This window comes from Scomber scombrus, chromosome 9, assembly GCF_963691925.1.
Source record: "Scomber scombrus chromosome 9, fScoSco1.1, whole genome shotgun sequence".
Taxonomy (NCBI): Eukaryota; Metazoa; Chordata; class Actinopteri; order Scombriformes; family Scombridae; genus Scomber; species Scomber scombrus.
Window position 1 is genome coordinate 15,374,393 of NC_084978.1, and position 15,793 is coordinate 15,390,185.

The window sequence follows — 15,793 nt, forward strand, 5'->3', positions numbered from 1 at the left end:
TGTGTGTGTGTGTGTGTGTGTGTGTGTGTATGTGTGTGTGTGTGTGTGTGTGTGTGTGTGTGTGTGTGTGCGTGCGTGTGCGTGTGCGTGAGACTTGAGTGGTGTAGTTGGCAGGTTATGTGGTTTTTGCTGTGGTGGGCATGTGTTGTTTAATAGAAAACTGAAGTGTGCTGCTTACTTTTGCATAATTTACATTTCAGTTACTTAGCTGATGAGCACTTTCAGAGGGGCTCAGAGGACAATTATTGCAAGTAAGGGTGAGGATCGCAGTAGTGTATTGGGGTCGATGAAAAAACATTCTTGTGTCACTGATTGATGATGTATGGAGGACAACTTTTTAGAAAAAATGTCTCACAGAAGAAGATAGCATTGTTTAAAAATGAAAATGAAAAAAAAAAGGTGAATGTAAGATATGTTTTATATCTTACTGGATTTTTTTTATTTTTTGTCTATGGGTGACAAACTAATAAATAGTATACACTGTTTCAGGGAGGTTTGGCTGAGCACGGTGGCCTTCATGCAGTGATTTCCATTTTTACATGTTGACAATGACATGTTGTTCCATTGCTCTTGGATTCCTCTAAAAATGTCGATGAACACTTATGCCTGATAAGGGAAAAAGTGAATATGAATATGTATGGTTACAAGCTTGGCCTTTGATAAGAGAATGATGGACAATAAATATTTTACTTCAAATGGATTAAAGTATAGTCTGTGCCAGTGTGTTTATTGCATGTATGTTCATCATCTGCAGAATGCTTCAGGCGCTCTGACCTTAAATAGTGAGGTAAAGTTAATATTCTGAGTAATAAATTTTACATGACCCACAATACTATATTTTTATAATTTCAACAAATTGCAAACACACACACACACACACACACACACACACACACACACACACACACACACACACACACACACACACACACACACACACACACACACACACACACACGCCACTAGGGATTTGAAATCCCTGAGGAAACACATATTCCAATCATTACCTTCAGCTGTGACTTTTGCTCCATCATCTGGGTCATCTGCTTTCAGAAAAGACATTATTAAAACGGCTGCCATATGTGCTACATTTCCAACTCCAAACACAGTAAATGGACTAAAAGAGGAGAAACCTTGTTGATCTAATGCAGCCGTTTTGTCTTCTGTTTCTCTTAAGGCAAGGCAAGGCAGCTTTATTTATATAGCGCATTTCATACACAGTGGCAGTGCGATTTGAAATAAAAAAATAAAAACCAATAAAAGCAAAAACATGGAAACATTAAAACATACAATTAAAGCCCCATTCATAGCATTACTTTTGTCAGTGAATATGATTTTATTTGCCTAATGCTTCTTTTTGGTAGAGACGCCATGACCACAGTGTAAATCCACTAGGACCTTAGTTTTTTAGTTTCCTAAAAAGGGCTGTGTAATTTGTGAGATGGCTCCACTGTGGAACTGTTCAACAGAGCTACACTTTATTATATAAAACCAGCTTTTACTTGGTTTTACATTGCCTGGTTTGTTCTCTTTTGGTTATGCAAAACAACTGCACTGAGTTGCTGATGACAAAGCCCTTTCCACTATATTAAACTATATTAAATATGGATTGGCCTGGTTATCCTCTGTTCTATAAAAGAAAAACTTATTTTTTTTATTCCTCCCCTCCTTCTTATCTTTTTCTGTGCCCAGGATGAGAAGAACCAAGTGCTCATGACCAACGCCTGGCTGCAGCTGGTGAGTGGCATGCAATATTTATAATGTAATATTTATTGTATATTGAGTAAGGATAAGTTTACAGTCTTGTGTATCCCTGTTACAGTAAAAATGCATATATGTACATGTGTCAATGTGCAGAGGAGGAGAATAATGAAGAGAGAGGGAGGAACAGTACAGCATATTTAAGCAGCATATTTCAGTGAAAGTCAACTTGACTGTTAATGGACTTAATACCAATGGGGAAAAAATTCTAGATTTGTAGCCTCGAACCAAAATAGTCTGTACATCAGTTATATATGTTTTAAAGTGGGACACAGTTTGCTTAGTGCTTATTGTTTAGTGCAATTGAAATCTCAACTTGGTGCTTTGAGAAGTCAGAGTAGCTTGACCAAATAAAAAAGATTTCAAGAAGCACACATTGTTTTTTCACATCGAATGTAGCAAGTTTTGTAACTGCAGAAAGCTGGAAATGGTCAGAGGCTACTACATTTTACACCTTGTAGTAGGCTTGCATAGTTAGAAATATGTTTCCAAGACTAAGCGTTTCTTTCCATCCTTGATCACTTGCTCTACTTCATTTGTAAGACATGACCCTTCTCATTTCATCTGCCATAATTTTGTTTAATTTAATTAGATTAGTTCAAGAAGTTCAGAAGTAATTCTGAGATTTTTCAGAGTTGACAAGTTATTGCATCCATTGTTAAAAAAAAGTAACATCATCTCAATGTCTCTTGTGAAAATCTCTGTCTGTCTCAGTACTGGACAGACATCTACCTGAGCTGGAATCCAGAAAAATACCCTGGCGTCCAGAACCTCCGATTCCCTTCAGACCAGATCTGGACACCTGACATCCTCCTTTACAACAGGTCAGACATGCCTGCTGCTATTCATAACCACTTTCCATAAGTTGGAAAGGTTGCAAACTTTTTCTTTTCTTTTTAAATATTGTCCTGTTTATGTTTTTTTCTGTTATCAAGTGTAATAAAATAGGCGTAATCCAACAGTGTCACTTCTCTATAACAGATAAACACACCTGTCAGAGACAGTGTGTTGTCTTACTATTTTTTATATTTGAGGAAGTGTGTCGGTGTGGGAATGAAATGTCATTCTAATCCTTCTTACATGTCACTACTATATTAAATTCTGTCTTTAATCTCCACAAACCATAGCTGTATCAGGGTTACTATAAACCAGTCTGATAAATAATCACACCCAAACGCAAAAGCCAGTGACATAGGCAGTAGGATAGAAGGCTGTATTTTAATAACATAAACAGAGATTTACTTGCATTGATGGATTTGCCCACTGATATAAAATTGCCATGATAAATACTCTATTCACTCTTTCTGCCAGTGACTAAATCTCAACTGTCTCAGCTCAACCTGTTGACATAATGTAGTAGCTGATAAAGTCTGTCAATTATCAGTAAAGACATTGATGTCATAAATAAAAGGTGATACATATGTATTGATTGCAAATACAGGTCATCTTTCTTTATATGAAAACTAAAAGTTGCTGTGTTTTATTGCTGTGGTCAAAGTTTTCTTTTTTTCACAAATGAAGCTGAGTGAGCTCATTGCATTTAGTGATTCAGGTCATACCGTTGCTGTTTGCTTACTATTCTTCACGCTTCTGTTTGTGGTGTTCTCAAGTCAATTAAAAATGTAGGCCAGTTGTTTTTCTCCAAAACAACTAATTGCATTGGGTTTGCATGCTTGAGTGAGAGAGGGATGATTGGATCTCAGACAGAGGCGACAGAAAGATGACGAGACGGATAAATTCAGTCACAAAGAGAAAGTGTGTAGAGCCCTTTAAGGAAAGAATATTGTGAAACAAGGAAGATGGACAGCTTTGCCGTTGATCTTCACTGATATTATAGATGGATGGATGGATGGTTAGATAGATGGTTGGACAAGGGAACCTCAGATGTTTCTCTTGATGCCTGCATTTCCCACACAAACACACACACGCTTAAATATCACAGTGAACACAAGGACAAAACAAATGTTTGGGGGTATTAACCCAAATTTTAAAAGCTCAGCTTTTAGACCTGCCAGGATTACTCATCCTAATCTCTCTGCTCTCACCTCTCTCTTTCACCCTTTTCTCTGCCTTTTACCCTCTGCCTCCCTTCCTCCCTCTCTCCCTTCATTATCCATCCTGCCTTACCATCTCTCCTCTCCTCTCATTCCATTTGTGACTCCCTCTGTCTCTCTTTCATAACTCACTGTCTCACCATAATTCACTCTATTCAATCAACTCTTTCCCTCCATATTTTATCGTTGCCAGCCATCACTGCTCCTCTCTATAAATCATCCCATCTACCTGTCTCTGTCTGTCAAGGTGTCAGCATGTTACTCTCCTCCTCTTCTCATTGTATACCTGTTTATATCTCGCTAGTTACCCAACATTTCCTCTCTGCATGTTACGGCTCAAAATCTGTTCATATATAAAAAATAAAACCTCTCTTATAAAAAGTACTTCAAGATATTACTTAAATATTTCTTCCATTTTCTTACTTGCAAACCCAAACAATAGACACAAATAGAGTCTGGCCTGTACTTGGGTGCAACAATGCTTTGAGCTAAAAGCTAATGTTAGCAGTCTAACATGCTCATGCTACAGTATCATGCTGATGTTTAGGTACAGCTGAGAGGAATGTTTTTCTAGGTATTTGGTCATAAACCAGGACAGGAAATTAAGGTGGCACTAGATTTTACATTTATTACAATTCATCCTGTGGGGACCATGGATGTCTGTCCATAATATTGTGCATTCATCTATTAGATGTTGAGATATTAGAAATGAAAACTTTGATCTGCTGGTGATGCTAGAGGAAAGGTTGTGGTATTACCAAAGGACGATGGATATATCTGCCAAATTTCCCAGCAATCTGTCCAATAGTTGTTGAGATATTTCAGTCTGGACCAAAATGATGGAAATTAATATGTTCAATACACATACTCAATATGTTAGCTTAACAGCATTACATTTTCTGTTTGCTAATGCCAATACGTTTTATATATTTTTAGGAGACATGATTGAAAATAAAAAAACACATTCACAGCAACCTGATGAAAACAGCCATTTCTATTTCAGTATGTTTAATTGAAAAAAACAGCACAAAACTGTGTTGATGTTGCTGGTTTTCAGCCTCAGGCTCTTGGTAACCTTGTTGAAGTTGGCAGAGATGAACAATAATGTGAAACCAGAGGGAAAGATTCAGTTTACAGTCGAGCCGGAAGGTTTACATGCCCCCTTAGGAGAGACAAAAATTCACAGCAATTTTAGCAATAACATGGATAGTTGCTGGAAACACACATACACTGAACTAATGAAACCACTCAGCTCTCTTCTCCACCACATCCACTAATGCACAGTTAATATCTATGCACACACATGCACGCAAATTTAGTATGTGATGCAATCTTGCACAGGGAAACACAAATGCACAGCACACATTTCACCAGCACACAGCATACACACACATATACTCTGTCCCACAATTACAGACAATAATGGCACAACACACGCCATTACACAGTGGGCCATCAGTGCACAGCCAATAACATGGTACTGTGTTGAATAGCAGATGCATTCAGACTCATTACCATGCTGTTCAGATGAGAGCTCGCCATAAATCCATTCATAGGTTTATATTGTTTCAATAAGAAGTTAGTGATGTGTAGGATTTCAGATGCCATCTCAACATGTAGTGTGTTAAATAAAAGAAAAGAAAAAATCCAATATTGTCTGTGATGAGTCATTCAACTTCCAGTGTGTAATCTTTCATATCACTCTCATATTGCTTTTCATATTTCAGATCATTGTGCTCACACTGACTCACAATGATGTTTCATGCATGGATAATACAAATTGTGAGTCATGGATTCACCATCCAGACTGTATCCACGCATACCGCCTGATGAAAATATTTCCTTTTTTTACCATATTTGGAATGGTCTTATACTGTGATTGACAGCAGCCATCTCCCAGTAAACCCTCTGGTGATTTGAAATTGTCCTACCATATTGATCCTCTGGCTATCACCACCTTTGTTATTGAATTTATTGCAAACAATGGGCAGAATACAAAAGAAAATCCAAAGCACTGAACACTTCAAGACATACAATGTGCACTTGGCCTCTACCGAAACCGAGTAACATGTTTACTGAAGCTGCTCCACTTCTATCATGAGAACTGTAAACTTTTATATTGGTTGTTTTACTCCATCTCAATCTGTCATTACAGCTGACAATCCACAAGGGTTTGTGCATGCATGTGTTTGCATGACTGTTTTGTTTATGCTTGTTCTTGTGCATGAATTGGTGCATGTAGGATTGTGTTTTCATAAAGAATGCACAGATATAAAACAGCTATATAAGCCATTGACCCCTCCTCTCTCATTAGAGGTAAAACTCAATGGTCTCACTTGACTGAGGATGGATGAGGCACATGAAAGACGTCCAAGTCAGGTAAACCACAGAGAGAATCATAATTCTGGCAGCAGGGAAGGCGGATGTACAACACAGACAGAGCATTGTGACAGGCGATAAAGATGAAAGGGGAACTAATCAAATAAATGGGTATTTGGAAGGATTGTTTTGTATGTTACTGCATGGATGGTTGAAGGACTTGAGAGATGGACTGATTCAATGACGTTCCTGTAATTACATAAATGAACAAACACCAAAGAAAAGGAAAAGGAAATATGGAGCAGAAGCATAATTTCCAAACACAACATATAATTTAAAGAAGGCAGACAGATCTTTTGTATTTATGTTTCTGTATGTATTCAAAGCACATTTTGGTTTGGAATATTTGTCTTATAAAAGACCCACTGAACATGAATGTGACTGTAAATCTTTTCATTAAATGATGTCATACTTAAAATTTGTTTAAAATATAAAACTAGCTGAGCCAGTCTGACCTGGAAAAGCATAAAGGATGGCACTATTTGCCTGTGTGTGCATGTGTGTAAGCAAAGATTTACAAGAGTACAGTTTTAGGCTATCATGTCTGATACTGTCCTATGAATATAACTTTTACTTGAGAAAGTGAGCAGCTAGAGGCCTAACTCAGAAAGCAGAGCTGCAATGTTTTGTCGATTAATTGGTTAGTCAATTAACAGGAAATTTATTGCCTCTTAAATGTGAATATTTTCTTCGATGATAATAAACTGAGTATCTTGGTGTGTGGACTCTCGGTTAGGACAAAACATGTTAGGTAGCACAGGACTTTGAGAAGACGTGATCATCATTTTGATGATCACTTCTTTTTAGTTTTATAGACCAAACAACTAATTGATGAACTGAGAAAATAATAGACGAATGGATGATGAAAATACTTATTAGTTAGATCCCTTAAATAAAGACGTTGGTTGATGTTGAAAGCATCAAAAAAGCATGATAATAACAGCAATGTTTTATATGTACAACATAGAAAATAAAGAGACAGCGTCCCTTTCACAGTTGTCATTCTTCTTACCAACAATAAAAGACTTACCATTATAAACGCATTTTTAGAATTTTATCAAGACCAGGTTTAAGCTCAGTTTTAATTAGTGACATCACCATTTGCTTACTTTCTCACAAGCTTCTCACACGATTTAAAAAAAAAAGTCTTTACACTTAGACAAATTATGTAACAGATCATTATCCTTAAAATTATTCCAAGCCTCCTGTTCCATCTTTTTTTACTTGATGATTTGAGGATGAAGATGTTTAAAGTAATCCATTCTGCTTGGCTCATTACGTGTATTTGGACTTATGTATTTCCTATAGTTATAAATATATCCCAATGTAAATTGGAAATATACTTCTTGCCTGCAGCTTCCTTGTCCATCTAGTTAACCACAGAGCCTTAAGGCTGTCAAACAGGATGCCTGATGTCAGGACGCCCTGAGGCTGTTTAGCTGAATGCTTTATTTCTGGGATATGACATAACACACATGGATGGATGAAGCTACACTGACCTGTGTAGCTCTAACTGTGAGTTGCTAACAGCTTCAGGGAAGGTGTTAGCTACCATAGGAGTGCTTTTTTCATCTTATCTGGATGGATGTTGCAAAGTTAAAATAATTTTTTACAGAGAAATAATATCATAGCTAAAGGCAAGAAGGTACCGTGTGGTACTCTTTGTTGCTCTTTCAAGCTGAGAAGCCTCATGCTGTCATCAGTCAACAGTATAATAGTCAAATCACATTTATAGCACATACTGTTGTTATATCTGGTATTCTTGCTTAAAGATCTAATTTTAAAGATTAATGCGTTTTAAAAAGATTTTTACTAATACGTGATAATTTATTCCATCCTGCATAGCCTTTTTCCTATCTTAAATGCACTCATTACTTTATGACTTCCTTGTTTTTGTCATTAGTGAGTCTGTGTGCATCTGTGTATGTGTAGGTCTGTATGAGGATATCAGCAGGTGTTGAGTGAGTGAGATGGAAACTTGGTGACTCATGTTCCATGGTGCAGAAACCTGTCACTGCCACCATTGTCATTGTTGGTCAGTCTCCCTATTGCATGGCTCTCACATGTCCACAGTACTCTTTCTTTGGTGTGTGTGTGTGGGTTCATTGTGCAAATATGACCCCTTTCCATTCTCCCAGTAGTCAATTGCATTTGCTTTCAGTCCATTTCTATGTTGAAGCAAGCTAAATAAAGTAGAATTATTTAAATTCATGACTGTCAAAAACAACACGTCTCACTCTTCTGGCATATTGTCACATCGCATTTTAAAACCGTGTCTCACTGTCTTTGTGTGCATGACATCTCTAGTGTTCTATGTGCATATATTGTACATCATGTAGTCTTCAAAACACACACACACACAGACACACACACACACACACACACACACACACACACACACACACACACACACACACACACACACACACACTCTGCTTTGATGTGTGTAAGCGCTGATTGCAGGAAAGCGCGCACCTTCAGATAAAGTAAGGCCAAAGCCTGAATAATTCATCGCAATGCTCCGACTTGGCGAACACACACATCCCTTCCCCTGGTACAGAGAGCCACAGCTGATAACAACAATACACACAGAGAAGAAATAAATTACAACACTTAACCCCACTGAAAAGGTAAATCTCTCATTTCCAGGAAAGGCAGGGACAAATAAAATGGTTCCATCTACAAATTCTCTTAAAATGCAGGCCATGTTCTTTTGTCAAGGTTTTAAAAGAGGCTCTAGGGTGTTTCTCACAAACTGGTGTTATCTGTCTTGCTGGGGACTGGATTGTGTGTGTTGATTTGTGTGTTCATATATAGATGCATTGTGTGTGCCTTCAGACTGTATGTATAGTTGACAGTGTGTGGGAGTTCTAAGTTGGTGTGGGTATAGTTAAATTAAAAGACCTGTCAGCTTTCCAGTGGGATTTTGTATGGTCTTTAATGACAAACGCCACAGTTTGCTTATATGAATGTGTGTGAATGTGTATTTTAGGGACATTGCATGTAATGACTAAAATCTCCGCACGACTTTACTACTAATATTCATTACTCTTTCACACTAAAAACGGATTTGTCCTCACTTAGTCATTTCCTCCGCCTGAGTTTTCTACAATATCAATTTCTTTTTTTTCTCGATTCAGTGTTGTGTGGGGTTGCATTTCAGCAACATTTTCTACTGCTTCTGCCTCTGCACGCAATTATTTTCTGATGAAAAGGTGCTACTATAGTGTGAACATACTGGATCAAATTGCAAACAGTATAAATCTGTAAATGTGCCTATTTTGTTTGTCATTTCTAATTTTATGTGATATTTAAAGGATCCAGCCCTACTTGAAAATATTGAAACTTTTGACTACTTTTGGAGATTTTTCAGTGTCTCCCATGATATGTTTTTGCTGTTTTTGCTTTGTAGGACAAAATGTGGCTGTATATTTTTCAAAATGCACAACTTGGCTTTACTTGATGAAATTTACTTCAGAAAACTGAAATTACTGAAATTAAAATTTTTACTAAAATATTTTTAAGACTTTAAAAATGCTCACATTCCATAAATGTTGCATGATGTTGTATATGACACCCCTCTGGAGCTTGTTACTCAGTTACCTCTATGCAGACTGTCAGCAAGTGAAAAAATACTATTACTCATGAGAGTAAACTGTTTCCTTAGAAAAACAACTGACAAAGTGTTGCGCACATTGTCTGGCTGATGAAAATACACTTTAAAAAAAGTGTTGTGTAACTGTAAATGGGGGCATGTAAATCCAGATGAATTTTGACATTCAATTAAATAACATTATTTTCTCTGCAAGGGGAAAAGGTTAATCCAAGACATATATAGCACAACAAATAGCATGTTCTATATTTTGCTGAGGTTTCAAAGTAATCACTGGCTAATGTTGAATATAAATCCTCTCGTCTCTTGTGCTTCCTGCATGGTGTCCCTGAAGCTATAACAACAGGGAAAAAAATAAATAGTGATAAAGAAAAGGAGAGAGCTTGTTTGTTATATTCTGTACACAGAAACAAAACAGAAGGTACTCCCTAAATTCAAAGTTCAAACATCGCCTCTAGCACTTTATTTAAGCACCAACACCAGAGGAGCTACTCTTTAATACTTAATTAGAGTTCAGCTGGAGTGCCAGAGCTAGGGTTAGATGTCTTAAGCATTTCTTTTTTACTGTAAGCATACTGTGTGTCCTCAGAATCTCAGCACTTACAATTTCTACTTTATTCAACAAATTCCTAAAGTTAGATGCTGACTCTTGAGGTTGTTTGAGAGCAATATTAATTTTGACAAGAATTTTAGTCTTTAGTCTTGTTTTACTCAGGATGAAGTCCGTTGACCTTGTTTGTAATTGTAGTCTAATTTTAGGTATTGTTTTAGTCATGATTTTCTCAGAGAGTTTCATGATGGATTTTGCTGAAGAATATTTCTCCTGGCTTTATGAATGTGTTACGAACTTACTGTACTTCTTTCATATTTCAATATACACTTGCAATACACACCTTCACATAGCTATTCTTTTTCATTTTGTGTTATAAGGGCAACAAAACACCCATTTAACTGTGTGTAAAACCTGTTTGTTTTTACAACTTACAATAATCCTATATTAGAAATAGAGAGTATATAACACAGTAAAAAAGACAAACTAATTACAGTTAAATTACACCTTGCCCTCTCTCGTTAAATGTTCAATTATGTTGTTGGGCAAGTTTCATAAATTAATAAGAAAATGCATACATTATTAAAATTTTTAGGATGGAGTTTGCGTATGTGTGAGAGAGAGAGACCGTGTGTCTGTAAATGCAAGTATTGGTTATATGCCAACATGAAACTATGGTGGGGCAGATAAATGATTGGTTAAAAAGGAAAACAGCCAATGAGGCCAATGAGATTTTTCCATAACTTTAGTTGTTAATATTTTTTGATTTACATTTTCATCACAATTTAGCCATGAAATAAAAGGTTGTCAATAAATACTTCTCAAAATTTTTGTTGGCATGATTAATGCTATTTGATAGTCTGGCAAGTCAAGTCAAACTTGAATATTTGAAACTTTGCACAAACAAAGCCTATCCATGGCAGCAGGTTGTGGATTGAAGAACCTTGTAGCTGTGAATTCATCTCATATCACTGATTTGATTCCTGTCACGTCATGCATTTGGCAGTGGATTGAAGTGAGTGTTGAATTTTCCTTAACCATGGATTTCATTTGAGATATAAATATCTGTGTGTGGATTACAGGAGCGAAGAGGCAAGCTGATTGATCCATAGGTGGCTGAATAGATATGACACTTGTTTTCTCAGAGATGTGGCAGGTTACGTTGAAACAGCAAAGAGACTCTTCGACTGTCAAACTTTTTTCACACAAACAAATGACCATACACACCCAAATATGATATGCACTAAAAACTAAATATCTACTTTTCTAAATACTTAATTACTTTTGTTGATCGGAGCAAACAAGAAAACATGAAAAATTATCCTCATGTGACTTCGGCTATCACAGTTTACATTCAAACAAACTGACACAACCCATTTCGACACGTGTTAATCTCTGTTATTCTCTCTACAGTGCGGACGAACGCTTCGATGCCACTTTCCATACCAATGTATTGGTGAATGCATCAGGTTACTGCCAGTACATCCCCCCTGGCATCTTGAAGAGCACCTGTTACATCGATGTGCGCTGGTTCCCTTTTGACGTGCAGAAGTGTGACTTGAAATTTGGCTCCTGGACACACAATGGCTGGCTGTTAGACCTCCAGATGCTGGCTGTGGACACATCCACCTACATACCGAATGGCGAGTGGGATCTTGTTGGTAAGTCAGTCTTTCACTGCAGCTATAACTGTCAGGGTCCAGTAGATGACCATACTTGAGAATCCATAGTGATTGTACAATTCAGTAAGAGCACACACACAAAACCCATTTCTCTAGTCATCTCTTGAGATTCCTCCATTTGAATGCTAAGATGGAACCAACTTAGAAACAATTTAACAATACACAACAACAGCTGCTTTTTTTCAGTCTATGTAGTAAAAAAAAAAATCCTTTGCCTTCTTTAATCAACATTTTTGATGATTTTTAAATATTTGAAAAAGCTGAAATATTCAGGCACAACTGAACGAGACCATCTGTTAAAGGCTGCTAAAAGACAACTACTCAAAATGAAAGAATTACTGTTATATACATTTACATTTTGATGATCATTTGGATGGTTGTACCTAGATGAACTGGAAAGGGGAACTTTTTGGAAGACCTCCCAAGTGGGGTGTTTCCAGCTGGGACAGAGTAGCAGCAAATCTAAATGCCTGAACCCCTAGGGTGTTGGTTCACTGGAAATGGGTGTTAGACAGGACCAGATGGCATGCAATAGCAATGTTTGACACTTTGGCGGGCATGTAGACGGACCATATGTGAGAGCAGTACACCACATCCCCAGAGTTAAAGTTCAAGGTGAGATAGTTCTACTATGATGAATAAAATGGGGGGGGGGGGTTAGGGTTAGGGTTAGGGTTAACCTTTGTGTCGTCCTCCCGGGTTGACCCCGTCTGTTTTGACTGTGCCTTCTTTCCTCCCTTCCTTCTCTCTTTCTTTCCTTCCTCTCTCTTTCCTTCCTTCCTTCTTTCCTTCCTCCATCCCCCCTTCTCCCTTCCTTCTTTCCTTCTTTCCTTCCCTCCCTCTTTCCTTCCTTCCTTCCTTCCTTCCTTCCTTCCTTCCTTCCTTCCTTCCTTCCTTCTTTCCTTTGTCCTTCTTTCCTTCCTTCCTCCCTTACTATTTTCCTTTCTCCCTCCCTCCTTCCTTATTTCCTCCCTCCCTCCTACCTTCCTTCCTTTTTTCTTTCCTCCGTCCTTCCTTCCTCCTTCCCTCCTTTCCTTCGTTCTTCCTCCCTCCTTTCCTTCCTTCGTTCTTCCTTCCTCCCTTCCTTCCTTCCTCCCTCCTTTCCTTCCTTCCTCCCTCCTTTCCTTCCTTCTTCCTCCCTCCCTTCCTTCCTTCCTCCCTCCTTTCTTTCCTTCTTCCTCCCTTCCTTCCTTGACTCGAGGACAACAGGAGGGTTAAGAACATTATAATAAAGACAAAGCAAAATTCCAAGTCTGTCATGATTCAAATCCTCTCCAGTGGAACATGTCATGGGTGAATTTCTAATATTCATGAATTATTTCACTGAGCTTTCCATTCATCCTTTTCTTCATCCATCCATATGAATGGATGGGATCACTACATTTGATAAGTACTGGTGTTCTACTTGTATGTGTGAACTCATCCCTCAGGTGTGCCGGCTAAGCGTAATGAGCTGTACTACGAGTGCTGTAAGGAACCCTACCCTGATGTGACATTCACAGTCACCATGCGACGCAGAACCCTGTATTACGGACTCAACCTGCTCATCCCCTGTGTTTTGATCTCTGGCTTGGCCCTGTTGGTCTTCCTGCTCCCTGCTGACTCTGGGGAAAAGATCTCTCTAGGTGAGGGGATGCTGAACACATGTTCTTTGAATGAAATGGCAACTAAAATGAGTTTGCTTTACAAGAAATGCGTTATTGCTCAATGGAAGAAAGATAGAAGATTTTTTGTGATGTTTTAAAAGTAGACCTACAGTGTGTTTGGAAAATAAAAAACTAAATCAAAACTTGGACAAATGAGGTTTTCATGTACCAGGAGTAATGTGCAAACATTTGTTTTAAGCTCATACAAATACTGTCACAACTGTAAACCAGTACTTGAACACATAAAGTGCACTCACTTTTGTCTGCAAACATGTCCTTATGAATTACCACAAGCAATGAATACATGCATGCCAAAAACCTTCAGAATAATAATGAATTTAATTTCAAGATAAGAGGCTTGCCACTAAATTCATTTTGGAATTCTATCAGCACCTGAGTTTTGATGAATAGTCGTCTGTAGGTGAGCCGTCACAGTGTTTGAGGGATTTCTGGAGCCGTAACCTACCTTGGACACATCAGAGGAGTCATCAGCTGATAAATGGCTGTGGTCATAAAAACATAACAGATTACATACATAAGTAATTACAGGAATAATTTCATACACCAGTAAGCCTGATAACAAAATTTTGTATATGCTTATGCTTTTGCTCTGTCTATGTCTCTCTTGATCTCTGTCTCAAGGCATCACTGTGCTGCTTTCACTGACTGTCTTCATGCTTCTGGTAGCAGAAATCATGCCGGCCACGTCTGACTCTGTTCCTCTTATCGGTGGGTTATAATTATGTGTGTTTATATATAAATGTAGCATATTGTACTGTCATGAATGTAAAATGATTATGTAATTAATAACATAAGGTGTGTGCGTGACTCCTCTGCATGTTTCTGCGACCTACAATTACTCATAACAACCTACTCTATGTAGGTTTGCATAGATATTTAAGGGAATCTTTTGAGAAGCAACAAAGAAGTTTGACACTGACAGATGAAGTGAATAACATTGATTATCATTAGAATGGCACCTGTTAAGGGTGATATATATTCGGCAGCAAGTGAATAGTCAGTTCTGAAAGTTGATGCATTGGAAACAGGAAAAATGGGAAAACGTTAGGATCTGAGCAACTTTGACAAGGGCCAAATTGTAAGATCAAATTTAGGGGTGCTAGAGCACCCCTAAAAAGGGTCTAAAATCACCCCTGCAGCAGAGAAAGTATACCCCTTCATGGCAGTGGTATTCAATGATGGCAGTGACCTCTTCCAGCAAGATAATGCACTATGCAAAAATTATTCAGGTATGGTTTGAGGAACGAAAAGAACAGTTCAAGGTGTTGCCTTGGCTTCAGAATTCCCCAGATCTCCATCAGATAGAGAATCTAAGGGATTTGCTGGAAAAACAAGTCCAGACCATGGAGATCCCACCTCTCAACTGACAGGACTTAAAGGATCTGCTGCTAAGTTATTGGTCCCAGATACTAGAGGACACCTTCTTGTGAAAGGCTTTAGCAATTGATGGAAAAGGTTTCCTTAGAAATCAGCCAAACTAAAGTGATCGTAATATTGATTCGGTCTATCAACACAAAGGCATTACTGGCCAGTTCGCAGAAACAACTTGCCTATCCCTCTGAGTATTTCCTGTACTTCCAGTAAACAACAGTAATATAAAACATACATTATTGTTGAGTGTTTTCAATGTTGCCTTTTGCCTGACCTCTATATACACAATATGGTATATATAAAAACAATAATCATTTGAAACCCATTTCATGGTTTAAGCTGGTGTTTGGTTGGAGTAGCCTGAGGGTATCTATCCATCATTCACACTTCCTCTGAATGGTGGCTGGAGTGAACTGGGCAGCCAGGACTTAAGCTGTCAGCACCAGTAATAGGCTGTGAAATATCTGATTCTCCACTAGGGAAGAACGAAGGGAAAAAGGAGGATGAAGGAATACAGGATGAAGGGAAGGAGAGGCAAAGAGTCAGGGGAAACGGGATGAGTAACATTTAACGAGCAAGGACCACACTGACAACATGATGCGCTTAAACGATTTATTTAGAAAAATGATTGATGAGCATAATTCTTCCGTTGCCGACTATGTTTTGGGGAGGCTCGTAGGACGTCTGCCATAGCACCTGGCCAGCGAGGACCCCCT

At 38.1% G+C, this 15,793-nt stretch overlaps 1 protein-coding gene across 1 annotated transcript in view; it reads left to right on the forward strand.

Moving 5' to 3' along the window:
• Window positions 1-15,793, forward strand: part of LOC133985432 (neuronal acetylcholine receptor subunit alpha-7-like) — a 31,664-nt gene that overhangs the window by 13,438 nt on the left and 2,433 nt on the right. Inside the window, exons 3-7 of the mRNA XM_062425042.1 lie at window positions 1,693-1,737; window positions 2,476-2,585; window positions 11,771-12,018; window positions 13,470-13,664; window positions 14,328-14,414. Coding sequence (XP_062281026.1) covers window positions 1,693-1,737; window positions 2,476-2,585; window positions 11,771-12,018; window positions 13,470-13,664; window positions 14,328-14,414 — 685 coding nt within the window. The remainder of the gene's footprint in view (window positions 1-1,692; window positions 1,738-2,475; window positions 2,586-11,770; window positions 12,019-13,469; window positions 13,665-14,327; window positions 14,415-15,793) is intronic.